This window comes from Micropterus dolomieu, linkage group LG01, assembly GCF_021292245.1.
Source record: "Micropterus dolomieu isolate WLL.071019.BEF.003 ecotype Adirondacks linkage group LG01, ASM2129224v1, whole genome shotgun sequence".
NCBI classification, from domain to species: domain Eukaryota; kingdom Metazoa; phylum Chordata; class Actinopteri; order Centrarchiformes; family Centrarchidae; genus Micropterus; species Micropterus dolomieu.
In genome coordinates this window covers 7,853,720-7,868,981 of record NC_060150.1, presented here as the reverse complement: position 1 = coordinate 7,868,981, position 15,262 = coordinate 7,853,720, and the positions used below count along the sequence as shown (strand labels likewise).

Here is a 15,262-nt window from a genome sequence, read left to right as displayed (position 1 = left end):
AATGAGAACAGGATGGGGCCAAGAATTGAACCGTGGGGCACCCCGCAAAAGAGAGGAGCAGATGAGGAGGAGAAATCACCCATTGTGACAGAGAAACTCCTGTTTGTAAAATAGGAGCTAAACCATATAAGTGCAGAGCCTTGAATGCCTACAAAATGCTCAAGGCATGCAAGAAGGACTGCATGGTCGACTATCAAAAGCTGCTGTCAGGTCCAACAGCACTAATAAAGTAGGATCCCCAGAATCTACAGACAAGGCAATATTGTGAACTCTAAGCAGTGCTGATAATAACAAAAATATAACATAACCAGCCTCATCTCATATTTGTGTGAACCTGGGACCCTTAATGCACTGATCTGCTCTGCAGGTCTGAGATTAGGGTACTACTTAAGACTAATCCAGTGCACATTTTTGCCATTTCTGCAAAGTAAAACATGTCATATGATGGCAATACATGGTATGTTATGTAATGTAGTGACCACTGTGTTGATGACACACATACATTTTGGCGGCAAAATCTTACATGGCACTCAAAACGAAAACCCAACAATCAAATTAGGTCACTTTTACACCCGCAGTTTAATTTTGTCCAGATCAACAGGAAAGATTATACGTTGTTGCCTTTTAGTTCTTGTCCAGTTTGTGTTAATCTGTACTCCCCTCCCCATTTGGCCTTAGACTCTCACATGACACATAAGATGTGCAATTTAAGTCTTTCAAGTATTTGAAATGATGTAGAGTAAGGACTTCCACATACTTTAATATTTTATATTACTGTAAATATAAAGTCTAGAGCCTGACTGTAACTCCACATTTTATATATATATATATATATATATATATATAAAAATTTCACTGCATCTGCTCACTGTTTCTCTTCTGTATTGACCACAAAGTTTTATTCACAACACCAAACTTGAAATATCTCAATCACTGAAGTTTTCAGTAGGCTACAGTAATTCTGTTACGCATTGTATCACAATTTACACTACTGTAATATACACTCGATATATTCCAACATTTTGACAGTAATAAAAGGAAAATTTTAAAGCTACTACATACATTTAAAATGCATTGCCATGGTGAAGAGGTAATTAGCATTTATGTTGCAGTGATGCTCAAAAGAGCAATTTTCTGTAAGTGTTTTGTACACTGAAACTCTATTGCAAAAGCTGAACCAAAACAATGATAAATATGTAAATCTATTTCAAATATCACCTTGAAAGTCTCTCTCTCTCTGCACACACAGGCCCATAGACATACTACACAACACATCAGCACATTGTCCTGCAGCTGCAGGCAGCAGGTCGAGCTACATGTGCTGGGCAGAAAGTTGCCTTTCATCACGCCGGCTGTCGGCACATGACTAATCTGACGGCCACCGGATTAGTTTAACTGGGAAAATGCAGCACAGATGCACCACAAGTGTTGGGAGAAATGGAGGCCACGATGGGGAAAGTCAAGGAGGAGAGGAGGAAGCGTGTGTGCACTGAGTCACAACACTCCTGATGGCTTTGTCACAGTCCAAGTTTAACACCATATCTGGGGCAGCTGCAGGAGTGCGAACCGTGTTTGTGTGCGCGTGACCGCAAGACCACGTGAGCATGTAGGAGCCATAGCATGCAACTGTCTGCACATGAGCGTGATGCTTGTATGTAAGGAAGTCTGCCTGTATGTTGATGTGTCAATTTTTGGCCATCATTCTGTATTAATCCTATCTGTCGTTTCCCCTGTTTCCAAGAAGAATATCCTCTTGGCAGTGTATATATATATATATATATATATATATATATTCATAGGAAAAGGGGCGCTTGGGGGAAAAACATTCACTTTTAATTAAACTAGTACATCACTGCATGTATGAGTGCATGTGTTTGTGTGTACCTGTATGAAGCTGAACTCCCTCCAGTTGACAGTGTTGGCCACTGAGGGCAGCGAGGTGACAGCCAGCAGCGAGAGCAGCCCAAGGGCCATGATGCCCACCGAGAGGTACAGCTCCATCCTCCACACCTCCCCGTCGTCCCACGAGTCCCCTTTCATCTGGACGACACATGATAAACACCAAAATCCTTGTTGTGTCCAGGGTAGATTTTCAACTCCAGTGATTCCATTTATATATTTTTTGGACTAATTTTTAACACTAACTTTTTCTGCCTTTTCTAGCATCAATTTATGTTGGAAATGTTTATTTATGTGAAGGGAAACACAAAATTCAGGTGGCAGGTGACAATTCCTACTCTTAGTAACAAGTGCAACACCTATTGTACACCTATATACAAATTGCACAATATTATCTCTTTAAATACTAACATACAATATTTTCTGATTCAATACTCTGGTTACTCTGTCCCAGTACTGTAGTATTTAAGGACTGTATCCATTCCACATCAGCTCTACCAGTACTCTTTATTACTATTTTATTCAATTCACTACTACTATTTATCATTACATTTCTGTTAATACTGTTAAATACTGTCCATATCCAAACTCCTTATATTTAGATTTTAGATATACAATTGTTATATTTTCTATTTAGCTAGTTTCTATTATTATTATTATTATTATTACCTTGATATGCAAGTGAGCAATTTGTAACAAAGATTTTCCTCATCATAGTATTTGTGATTCTGAAAATAAAAACAAAATACAGTATATAATGCAGTAAGGCTCTCGCATTCTGTATTGCTTTCAGATATGTTTTCTCATGCAACATGATCCCTGCTGAGTCAGCACACACACAGGCATGATTCAGTCTTCCCACCTCTTTTGTGTCTTTTGTTTGGGGAAGTAACCGTTTTAAATGTACATGTGGCATCTTTTAAATCGGGGCGGCTGTGGCTCAGGAGGTAGAGCAGGTTGCCTGTTAATTAGAAGGTCGGTGGTTCAATCCCTGGCTCCTCCAGGCTGCATGTTGAAGTGTCCTTCATACACTGCCGCCAGTGTGTGAATGTTAGTTTCTGTTCGAGCACTTGGGCTCAGTGTGTGAATGCAGCTGTAGTGTAGAAACGCTTTCAATTGTCGTCATTTACCTTTTCCACCTCAATGATCAATTAATTCAGCTAGAAACTCTTGGACTTTAATAGCTCCTGTGTTCTGACATGTCCCTAATAAAAGTCATTATATTGCGAGACCAACATCATAATTTAATGAGAATTCATAATATTTTTAAGTCTGCAGTTATACATTTGTTTTTCCCAGCATGAGTTAAAGTTTTTTCCCCGATGAGAAATATCGTCATGTTTTAATCTCGTGAGATCATCACACACCGAGCCAGACGTGGACATCCTTATAAATTTAACAGTTTTAATTAAATCCTCACACCACGTGCAAATTCAGCTCTCATAATGTCTTGGTGAGACTAATTGAAACTGCCAGCATCCAAATGTAGTAGGCTAAATAAAGCAGATAACTTTCATTATTATTAAAAACGCTGACTGTTTTAGTTTACTCGATTAATTCTACTAGTGTATTATTTCTCCAGTAACTAAACGAAAATCTACCAAGTCATACGTATGTTGGATCATGACACTAGCAGAACTAACGTACAAAAATAACTATTAACACCGACAGGCACTAAAATATATTAAATTCTAGTATATGCTGCTGTGTGGGTATCTGTGTGGAATATGTACTGCCTGTGAAAACAAATCTCCCTCTGGGACAATAAAAGAGTGTCTATGTATCTAAAAGTAGTCCATCAACCAAACCGCCGAAGTGAGCCTCGCCAAAGGGGAGAACATGTCAGTCAGTCTCCAACCACACGGCTTGAAGCTGACCAACTTTACACAGCACTCCAGTGAGTTTGTAACACTGTTTAAGGATGCTTTCATTTTGATCGCTGGCAGTTTGTCAACATCAGACTCAAGAGTGCACAGATGTGGCTATTTCCTGGATGTAGCAAATACCAAAATAGTTGTTTATTTTTCAGCGCTACTTGAGGAGAAATTCAGACCCTCAATGAGATTAGCCCTTAACACATAAATTCTTTATGCCACTCACTCAGAAACACTCCTCTGCTTCTATCGCTCACCTGCTGTGCCATGTTGAGCAGTTTGTAGCGGGCAGACTTCCTCATGGGAAGACACAGACTATAGATGGCGTGTAGAACCGCACACAGGAAGCTGCAGAGTCCAAACTGCTTCCTCGTGATGAGCCACCGGTCCAGCCATTTAGGGAAGCGGTTGTACTTGGTGCCCCGCGACAGCTGGAGGAAAGCGGCGCACAAACCAGGCAGGTAGACCAGGGAAAACATCACCAAGGCCACCGAGGGAAGTGTCACATTAACAGTCTCAATAGGCATTTTGTAGAAAACACTCTTCCCTTCTGTGATGTAGGGCTGCAGGACGTCACGGATGAAATTGTACAGGTAGAAGAAGATGAACAGGGACAGGGTGCAGAGGACTGGGATGCGCCAGGAGGGAAATAGATAGAGGGGGAGGTTTTCAACCTCCAGAGAAGAGGAGAGGAGGCCCATATCAACAGGGACAAAGCCCATTCTGCGACAGAGCTGCATCACCGATCTCTTGGCCTTGCTGCTATCACTGCAGAGGAAAACCTGGAGGAATAACAAATGACAAAAAGATGAAGCTGAGTTCTGAATTCTGTCTCTTCTGAACTAGATCTAGAACACATTTTAAGTCCAGGGATACTCTATGACTCCAAACTATAAAGGGCCAGCTGATGTCTCCTACCTGCCTGCTTCCATCCCGAGGTCCCGTCTGCAGCACCCAGGCTGATATGGTGTTAAACCCTTTAACTACAGAACTCTCTGGAAACAGGTCGGCCAGATGTTCGGCATTCGACGGCCCCTCTTGGTTGATTCTCAAACCATTGCTAACATCCACCAGTGTCTTTCCAGCTAGTGTCGGCTTCAGGTCCACCAGAGTGGAGTGATGCTCAGGGTACACAGCGACAAACACCAGGTCTGCCTGGCTGGCTGCCTCCATCTGGGATGTCACCTGGAAGACAAAGACAGGAATGGATGAGGCGTGGAAACAGCAACCTCTGTACATACAGTCTCCTTGCTCTAGCTTCATATTTAGTGAACAGACGTGAAAGTGGTATAATTCTTTATACCCGACTCTGTGCAAGAAAACAAATTTTCCAAAACACCTGACTGATAGTGATTGAAAATGATCATCAGAAAAGTGCCATGGGAAACATGCAGCTTTTTTTAAGTATAATTAGTTTAGTTTAGTTACATCTTATAGAGAGAAACCTTAAAAATATCTGATTAACTGCTTTATTCTGTTTCCATACCACATATTTAACTTAGATTACCTGTTAGGTATCTATTTAGGTAATAACAATTATTATGCCTAGTGGATACAACCAGAGTAAATACATAATTATCACCATAGGGAGAGAAACAAAAGCACCAATTACATGGTGAGTGTGAATTTGAGTGTAAGTGTCACTGTGTGTGTCACCTCGGCCTCCTCAGGGAACAGAGCCACAGAGCGTTTGGGGGTGCGACTGCCCACCACCACTTGGTAGCCGGAGGCCACCAGCCTTCTCGCCAGCGAGCGGGAGAAGTCGCCCGTACCCAGAATGCCAACAACTGGATCGCCAGATTCAGACATGGAGGCTTCAAGATGTCTGGAGCCTCCTCCTTCACCTCTGCCTCGGATTAAAGGCCTGGCCATCTCATCAGGCATATTGCACTGAAAAATAAGTATATAGAAGACATGGTCATTATTTTTTATTTATGTTCATTAACATCCCTAACAACCTTAACACTTTTTTGTTGGGCCTAGACCTTTATAGAAAAAAGTACTATTATTCTCATTATCTTTGTGTCCCTATGTCCAAGATCTGTAACTCTGCAGAGTACAGAGCAATGAGTGGCCATCCAATATAACCGTTAGGCTATAACTATATTTGATATTACGCACCCTGAAACCAGCTGGCTCTGAAAATAAGTTTAACAAACACGCCTGGCATTCATCCAGAAGTTTATATCAAACTCATGAGCCCCTGCTCCATATACCACACTCTTATGAACGCGGTTATTGTGCGGGAACCATATGCTATAAACAGTAAAATTTCCCAGAAACCCGGCAATATTCAGAAGCCGCATCAAGTAACGTTAAATACTTTATTTAAGCTGACCTATTAACCATAAAACATTAAATTGCCAAAAAATCCATAGTGATATTCTCTTCACAACAGAAAAGCGAGTTGAAGCCACCTTGCTTGTTGTCCTTGTCTGAACTCGTGGAAACTTTACCTCCGAATAAAGTCACTCTTCTTACCACACAGGCAAACATTCACGTACATTTTAGATAAAATAATAGCTTATATTACATCATTTAGCTTCTGTTGGAAGTAACAGCGACATTTATACTTGTTTACAGTTACTCACCCCGCGTCTCTGCTTTCTGTGAACTGGCACGTTTCTTCCTGATAAGTTGACGCAACGGCCAAAGCCCCGCCCCAGCCACGCCTCCACGTGTGTGCACAAGATAAAACAGAGCATTGTTCCCCCTAAAACATAAAACTATATGAATGTCATCCAGGAATGTAATCGGGTGCCACACCATAAAATGTTCACATTTCAACAAGAACAAAGCAAACTTTATTTTTATAGCATTTTTCAAAACAGAGCTTTACATGAAGTAGAAAATGGGAAGGAGGGAGATACAGACAGATAAAACAAACTCTTGGTCTTCTTTTTGTTGTAGCAATTGTTTAGTTGTATGTCGCAAACCACATGGTATTCTGCTGAAAAATGTCAAGAAGGAAGGTGTAATAATTTCCGTCCCCTCCATCACCCCATCTGGTGTGTGTGATGAACTGGCTTTGGGATTTGAATAAATAGCAAAAGCAAAAGCGTGTTAAAAAGATGTCTGACCGCAGGTTACACGCTGTCAACATGAGTTCATCAAGTCTGCCTTTGCCACTTGCAAAAGGTTGAATCCCCCTGGCTCGCAGCGATGCTTCAGTGTCACCACATGCAAACATATCCACACATTTGCACACACGCACACACACACACACACACACACACACACACACACAGAGTGAATGCATGCCTCTCTTTTGCTCTCTGGCCTCATGTTCGTTTACAACGCTTAAGGTCACAGTCCTTGACATACATATCTGATTTTGAGATTTTTCATTCAGAGGTATCGATTACTGGTGTCTCCCGGTGTGGTAACCCATTAATCTTACAGGTCAAATCGTTAAAGTTATTCTGATCCAGTGGGGACAGACTTTACAGAGAGAGTTTACTACTCTCCCTAAAATAAGACAGGATATCTGGATTGAAAATGCTGAATTGGCAAATACAGCAGGGTCTTTTAAGCTTTTCCGGCCTTTGATGCTGTTTACGGGTTCATATATTATGCTAACCACCTGCAGTTAGCGAGGTGTCATGTTGATTTAAACATATATTTTAATTTTCTATTGTCAAGATCATGGAAGGTAAACACGTGGATGACATAAAGTCAACCCTTCACACAACAAGTACTTGTCATTTTATTATTTACATATTTTCCATTTAAACAGGGTGAAGCATGTGTAATCATCATATGTAAATGATTTGCATTGGAAATACAGCGGCCGAGAAGTAACGGCTTGGTCATAAACGTTGAGCCTGAGGTGGACAGGTACAGCTATGTTAACGTCTGACAGGACTTCACTGTCAACAGGCTACATGGAGGAAGACATTTTGTTTATGTGCTTTCAAAAGCGGAGGTGTCTTCCGTGCTTTTCATCAGGGATTAGGGTCACATGTTGAGACAGGAGCTGATGTTGCAAGTTCTCATTGTTGTGGCTCAGTGAAGGTTTCCCACACAGATTTACAGTAATACCCTGTGACATTTTACTGTAACTACATACAGTTTTGCTAATCCCAATTAAATGGCACAGTTTCACTTATAGTTTATCCTGCAATAAAATGATTCAAGTCTTTCCCCTGGTCACTAACAGGTGATGTAGGTTTATCAGCGTCATTGATTAATTAGAGAGGGTTGTTATGACTTATAACGGTGCTCAACTAAAGGAAACGCCTGCAAGTAGACAAAACTACTTTCCAGGGTCCATTTAAAAGAACAGAACACACATTTCTGCCATGGTTTGTGCCCATGGATGTGCTCATGGTGTTACTTACGCCATGACTTATAGTAACATTATTTAGTATTTTTATTTTAAAATAACAGCTTCAAAACCATTTTAATGGTACACTGACTTGTAATAGAATGAATGACATCATTGTCTTTGCCTCTCCGGGCCATGGAAGCTGTCTATGGGCAGGATTTCTATCGCAACAACAGTTTAATGCTTTACAGTACAACATTTACAGTACATACACAGCAAAACTCTTCAGCAAACAAGCTAAAAAGAAGCAAAAATGGAGAGCAGCAGCAGTGTCAAGGCAGAGCCAGGTGAGCGGAAAACATAACCTGTTGTGTGTCTTTCTTTATTTTATTTGAATTAGAGTAGTAGAGTATTAAGGCTGATGCTACGTGTATAGCAAATATCTGTAATAGCTGAGTCATGAAATCAGAGTGTTTAAACTAAATTAAACGTAAATCATAGATAATTTTCTGTATTTGGTTTAGTTGGGCAGTGGCATCAATACATTTACTTAAGTACTGCACTTAAATACAAATTTAAGGAACTGTATTTGGATATTTCCATTTTCTACTTTGTACTCACCTCCATTTCAGATGAAGATTACTTTTTACTCCACTCTGTTTATTTGACAGATATAGTTACTTTGCAGATGAATATTTGACATAAAAACCATATGATCAGTTTTTAAAATATAATTCATTCTTAAATTTTGAACTCCTCAACATGTTAAGTAGTTAAAATGACCTCCCTCTCTCCCTAAATCCAGCGTGAGAATGGCGGACTCCGTCACTATACCAATAAGAACGACTATATAGAGAGATAATTACTGAATGTTAACACGCTGAGTGGCTAGTGTGGAAAAAAGTATCAACCATAAATAGTGTCAAACTGGGGTTTCATTTCATGGAAATAACTTAAAGTAAATTCCACTGTTTATACTTTACTTAACACTGAATGCTGGATTACAAGTACTGTAACATGTATTCTGTATACAAGGGTAAAGGGTCTGAATATTCCACCACCAGGTGCTATCTGGTTGTTTTCTGTATTTGTGCTGCAATTCATTATGCTCCACATGTGTTGTCAAATTGGTGAATGTGTTTCTAAATTTGCCCGTGTTTTATACTTTGCAGCATTAGTTCCAAATGGTTCACATGTGCTCTCAATTTTGTGAAGATGTTTTATTTTCCTGTGTTTTCTCTATTTGCGTGTGTTTTCTTGAGTGTCAGTGTTTTGAGCTCTCAGGACCACCATACTGGCCCCGTTTTAAATTTCCTTCTATGTTATTTTAAAAAATCACTCAGAAAAGATGAGATACAGTTTAAAGTCTGGACGCTGCTAATGGTGGACTGATTCATTTGTCTCACCGTATGGTTTGTGTGTATGACACAGCAGTCCACTAACATGCGTCGTGATTAGAAGCATGGCAGCGCTGCAGGGCAGGGTAATCTCAGCAACTGCAGAGCATAATGTGGACAGTGTGTTGTGCATGGCTCATTGTAGCCTAAAGATACAGTTCACTGTACTAATCCTGAGTAAAGGTCATTTCGGTGGCAGAGTCAGGGAGCATAATGTTCTCAGCACGTCTTTCTACATTCTTATTTTTAGGGTTTTGTTTTGCAGATGATTATTGCATTGTCATTTCAATGAGCGGTATTTTAAATATGGCATAAAATCTCCAGCTTTGTCGTATTCAAAATTTCAACATCAGTTTCATTTTTGAACCCAGCTCTCATGACTTCTCGTGCTCTCTCTCACCTTCAGACATGAGCAGCACTGCTGGAGCCATGTTCTGAGGAGTTAAATCTGAGCTGGGCACAAGTTGAAATTGCTTGGGGCTTGAGGGGTGGGGGGATGGGTAGGCTCAGTTAAGCCTTGTCTCCGGCCTCTGAAGATTTCTTCACGTCACCTTGAGCTCTAAAGCCTGTGCTGTGGATATGGGACCTGTGATCCAATTCCAGGTGCTTAGTTCCCAAGTGTTATTATAGTATTTGAGTTCCTTTGGGGGAACGTTTGAGCTTAAAGACAAAATCAATGGACGCTTATTTTCAATGAGCAAAGGCTCTCTTTACTGAGTGTCTCAAATGCTTGAAATAAACAGGCATTAATAATAGTCTTATTCAGTTGATGTGCTCATAAACCACATGGTTAGAACGAGTGTGGCCTCAGTGGAAAAGAAACAGCAAAAACTAAAGAGGCATTTAAGACAAATCTGTATGCAATAGAGTAATGATTGCCAGTGCACAGCAGGAATTTTAATATGTTGGAGAATCGAAATTCAAGGCCGGTGGCTCTCCACCTCGTGAAACAAGACATCAAATATGTCCCTGCAGCTGGGGAGCTCAGAGCTGAAGGTGTCGACAGTCGTCAGACATCTCTGGTCCATTCCCTGCATATATTATCTCCTTTCCCCCTCTGTCTGAATGTCTGTGTGAGCGTGCGTGTGTGTGTTAGTGACCAATGCCGTTGGTCATTTGATGTCACCATAATGAACCTGCCCCCAGCCACTGGTTCTGACTTTGAAAAGACCCCTCATGGTCTGAGTCAAATATCTGGCTGTGCAGCCTACTCAGCTGCTGCTGTAAACGTGACTTTAGCCTTAATTTTGTCACAGTAAATTTATTCATGTGGAAAATACAAATGATTGACATTTTTAATTCAGCGATTTGGGGAGTCTAGTGTATGCTATTATGATGGACAATCTCCATTCACCAAAACTCACAGGATAAAGAGTGTTGCTGGATGGCATGATGTCCAAAAAGATTAATATTTGATGGGCAACCCCTAAGCTAGCCTAAAGAAGAATGATCTGTTTCAGAAACCTTTATTTCCAGAGGAGCATGGATGAATAAACTGTGTGGTCATTTTGGGCTGTAATGTATTCCGCATATTAGAATTTACATAAACAGCTCTATACCGTTGAGATTTATGAAAATAAATATGCAATCGTTTGGCATTTTAGGCCTATAGGCTATGTGCATGGACAGACACATTCAAGTATAAGATTAAGATAGCCAATATATAAGATATCTAAATGTATCCCACATACTGAGTGTTCTCTGAATCATACTAAATAGCCTAATTAGTGCCATTTTGAATAACAGTTGCGCAGACTTGAACTTTACGCACCGGCTGTTGGTCCTCTTGTCAAGTCAGCCAGACCAAAAAAGAGGACTTCCTGTTATGCATTTAAAAATAAAATTCTTGTTGACAATCTGTTTTTGTGTTTAATAGTCAAGTCTCCAATCCAGAGTGGCCCCGGTCAGTGTTGCATTCAGAATGCATCATATTGCACTACTGCATAATGTTCTGTAACCTATGTAAAATGTTAATTTACAAAGAAACTACAGGACTTTTCTATATTTGTAAGCCAACCCATTCCCAGGCTACAGTTTTAATTTGAAGGTCATTTCTCGTCTCTTCCGGTCTTATCCTCACTGACATTGACAGCTGGCTGCAGCTGGACGCAGTTGTTCGCCATCCATCCAGGCAAGACGCGCACCCGCTCCCCGGTCACCGCCGCTGCCCACGGGTTCGAAGCCACCTATTAGAACACAGCTGGACCGAGGGATGCGTACTTAATTAACTTATTCTGTTCTCTTTTTGCCCCTCCGTCCTCTGTCACAATTCCCCCCCAGAGCGGCTCAACGGGTTTTCTATCGTCCTTTGGTCCCCGTACCACGCGGAGGAAGTGGTTGGTGGTCTTAGTGACCGCCGTCGCGATGGTTTTGTTGGCTCTGGCCGTTGCTGTCCCGCTGCTGCTCCTCCGCACACCTGACACCTCCGCTCATTACTACGAGATGATGGGCACCTGTCGGATGGTTTGCGACCCATACACTCCGAAACCGGGAGGCGCCACCGCCATGGAGGTGATCCAGAACGTGAATAGTGTCGCTCCGCAGCCGCCAATGGCGCAAGGGAGCCGCGGGGAGCCGGGGCGACCGGGTAAACCGGGACCAAGGGGTCCGCCGGGAGAGCCAGGACCCCCGGGTCCGAGGGGACCAGCGGGAGATCGCGGCGACGGCAAACTCTCAATCCCCGCGTTAGCCGGAGCTGCGGGAGCAGAGGACGGCGACACAGAGGGTGCGAACTCCACGGCCAACAGTTTCAGGATCGCGTTTTACGTCGGTCTGAAGAACCCACACGAGGGTTATGAGGTGTTAAAGTTTGACGACGTGATTACAAACTTGGGGAACCACTACGACGCGAGCACCGGGAAGTTCACCTGCCATGTGTCCGGGATCTACTTCTTCACTTACCATGTGCTGATGCGCGGAGGAGACGGAACCAGCATGTGGGCCGACCTGTGCAAAAATGGACAGGTAATATTGTCCTAGCTGAACAGGCAAAATAATGACGACCATGGTGTAGTTTGAACCCAAACCCAAAAGAGTTTGTGGAAACATCTGGAGGGATGCAGTGAAAACAAGAAAAAAAATCCCGACAATGGTGGTATAAATTTGGAACAAGATGACAACTAAGTAGCCTAGCATTTGAAAAATAAAATATTATAATTTTCTATAGAGGATAATAGAGTTATCAGAAGATGCCTTTTATGGTCAAAACTGATCTTCTATTCTCCTTAACAGCAGTTATATAACTGCATATTTTTATTATTCAAATGTAATGATTTCAAGGTAACATCAATGAAATGTTTGGTCAAATTCAGTGATGCATGCTCTGTTTGGCATTGATGCTTAAGTGTAAATTTATCCTTTTTGGATGAGTGTTTACTCTCAGACATTAACAGCTCCAGCTGGATGAAGGGTCAGGTATGAGTCTTTATCAGTCTGAAAGGGGATAATATTCAAACTCCAATGAGCATCTGGGTCAAACTGTACTTCATATTTTTATTTTTTACTACTCTATAAAGGTGACTTTTATAGTGACTTGTACCTCTAATTTACCCAATTTTGCCAAATGCCATTTTAAAGGATGCACCACTGCTGTTTCACCATCCCTCTGAGGCATACATGAACTTTTCTCTGCTCAGTTTCTATTTCTATTCTGTATACTATCGTATCATATACTAATGCTTACAGGAAGTCTCATGCCCTTCCCCCCCCCAGGTACGGGCCAGTGCCATAGCTCAGGATGCAGACCAGAACTACGACTACGCCAGCAACAGTGCCGTGCTGCATTTGGACTCCGGAGACGAGATCTACGTCAAACTGGACGGCGGCAAAGCTCATGGCGGCAACAACAACAAGTACAGCACCTTCTCCGGCTTCATCTTATACCCCGACTAAACACACAGCACACAGCAGGTCCATGGACAGTAGGCCTAATCATCACTGAAAACTGTTAAAAAAGTATTAAAGTATTGGTCAAATTATATATTTCTCCTCTTTTGAAGATAGGTGCCACAATGCAGGCTTATCTGCAACTATATGTTCTGTTTATTCAGTGAAATACCTTTTTGTATAGGCTATTTAATTTAACTTAAGTTCAACTATTCTACTGTCATCAGAGTAGCCTATATATCTTACTTCTACTTAGTATCAGAAAGATAGATCACAAACATAACACCCCGTAAATGCTCGGAAGTGATAATGTTTCATAAGTTCCTTTGAATTAAGGTTAATTCATTTCTAAAAAGCTTTTGGTGAAATGCTTACAGGCTCTTATGAAGCACTGTGTGTATTAATGGTGTGTAATGTTATAGGCTCAAAGGATGGAGGAAGTCCATTGAAATCAAGGAATAAAATTAACGTCAGATGAGCAGTTTTGAGCAGTGTTTGGACTTAAGGCCCGGTCACACCACCATTTTAAAAGACACAATCCAATCAATTCATCAAAGCTGAATCACCATGATCAGTGAATTCTTTTGAGAGGGGGAAATACGCGCACATTTTTCACGTCGGGTTTAACTTTAGTGAACTTTGACACACAACTTTCCGCCATTGACCAATAGTAAACCAGTTTGAGGGGACAGCAAGTCCAAAATGGAGGAAGCCAAGGACAGTTGCTTATTAGCTGTGTTGCACCGTCCAGTTTTACTCTAGCCTCCTCTGTCGGAGTGTAAACTGCTCCACAAAAGAGACATGGTTTGCAGACAGTTATGGAATCAATGTACAGATACATCTTTTGAATAACTGTAAACTTACTGTCCCTTTAGTGACTAAGCTAAAAAGCTTGTAAGTGTCAGTTAGAAAGCTTGCTAGCTTGAAGAGCTTTAATCCGTTCCACGTATTGAATGAAATGATGCACAATCCCAAGAACAAAATGCCAGGGGGAGTAAACCGTACAGCACAGAGAAGCTCGGAGAGCTATTGTGACAGGCTAAGGCTAGCATATTAGTGGTTAGCTTGCCAGCTATAGTAGTTCAGCGTGTAGCCACTACTTCATCAAGCTTCTACAAGATATTTGGCAAGGACGTACTGATGACGTACCAAAATATTGACACTTTTAGCCACATAATAGTACTTGTTTGTTTTAAAAGCCCGTTTTTATCCCAGTTTTATTTATTTTTGTTACTGAAAAGCAAGCGCATTATCAGTATTCAGTACATCTTTCTCCCCATGATTCGCCTGTCACAAAGCTTAACTGGACAAGCCTGTTTTGGACAGTTGAAATGGTCTGGTGAGGTCAGTGTAAATTGCGCCCAAACTGACTTCACATTCTAAATGAATCAGATAGGATGCAAAAAAGATCTAACCTAGTACAGGCCAGTTTGATTGCAATAGCAAGCCAAATTGTGGTGCTTTGAGCAGTGTTCAGTGTTTCACAAAATAACCACACATGAAGGATACAAATGGATGTCTTGCATTAATATTGAATTATATTTTGTTCTCATATATACAATAAATAAATATTGTTTGACAAAAAGTTTGCTCTGTGTGAAAATCTCTGACCAAGTGAATCCAAGTGAACGCAATGACGCCGTATTACATTCACCCAGATACACATGCCCTTACACCAGGGCACGAGGAGAAATTTACTCTGAAGATGCTGCTGCCGAGCCATGAGCAAGTTTTCGCTGGCAAATGAAGATGCCCCAATCTTGTTGTTTCTGTAAGCAATCTGCCTGAAATTTGTCTGTTCATATTTTGTTCCACAGGCTTCCTGTCTGAATGTGTTGCATTGCCTTGTAGCCTACAGACTCCGGTTAGAGAGTGCACAGTGTGTCCTGCACTCCAGCTCGCAGGTTCCAGGTGCCTCTCTGAATGTCCTTTGCTCCACT

At 41.4% G+C, this 15,262-nt stretch overlaps 2 protein-coding genes across 6 annotated transcripts in view; one reads left to right on the top strand and one right to left on the bottom strand.

Moving 5' to 3' along the window:
* LOC123974351 (metalloreductase STEAP3-like) overlaps positions 1-15,262 on the bottom strand; it is a 179,508-nt gene that overhangs the window by 7,904 nt on the left and 156,342 nt on the right. For 4 of the 5 annotated variants that reach the window (XM_046054984.1, XM_046055007.1, XM_046054991.1 and 1 more), the window contains 5 exons: positions 6,365-6,486; positions 5,430-5,663; positions 4,692-4,958; positions 4,031-4,555; positions 1,885-2,040 (listed from right to left, as the gene is read on the bottom strand). In XM_046054984.1, the coding sequence (XP_045910940.1) occupies positions 1,885-2,040; positions 4,031-4,555; positions 4,692-4,958; positions 5,430-5,663; positions 6,365-6,478 (1,296 nt within the window). In that variant the 5' untranslated portion in view covers positions 6,479-6,486. Of the gene's footprint in view, positions 1-1,884; positions 2,041-4,030; positions 4,556-4,691; positions 4,959-5,429; positions 5,664-6,190; positions 6,342-6,364; positions 6,487-15,262 lie in introns of those variants that run through there. The other variant, XM_046055015.1, reaches the window with a different exon arrangement.
* On the top strand, positions 11,581-14,907 carry LOC123974417 (complement C1q-like protein 2). The gene is made up of 2 exons (XM_046055122.1): positions 11,581-12,401; positions 13,149-14,907. The coding sequence occupies exons 1-2, from the start codon at positions 11,802-11,804 to the stop codon at positions 13,326-13,328; spliced, it is 780 nt and encodes a 259-aa protein (XP_045911078.1). The 5' UTR covers positions 11,581-11,801; the 3' UTR covers positions 13,329-14,907.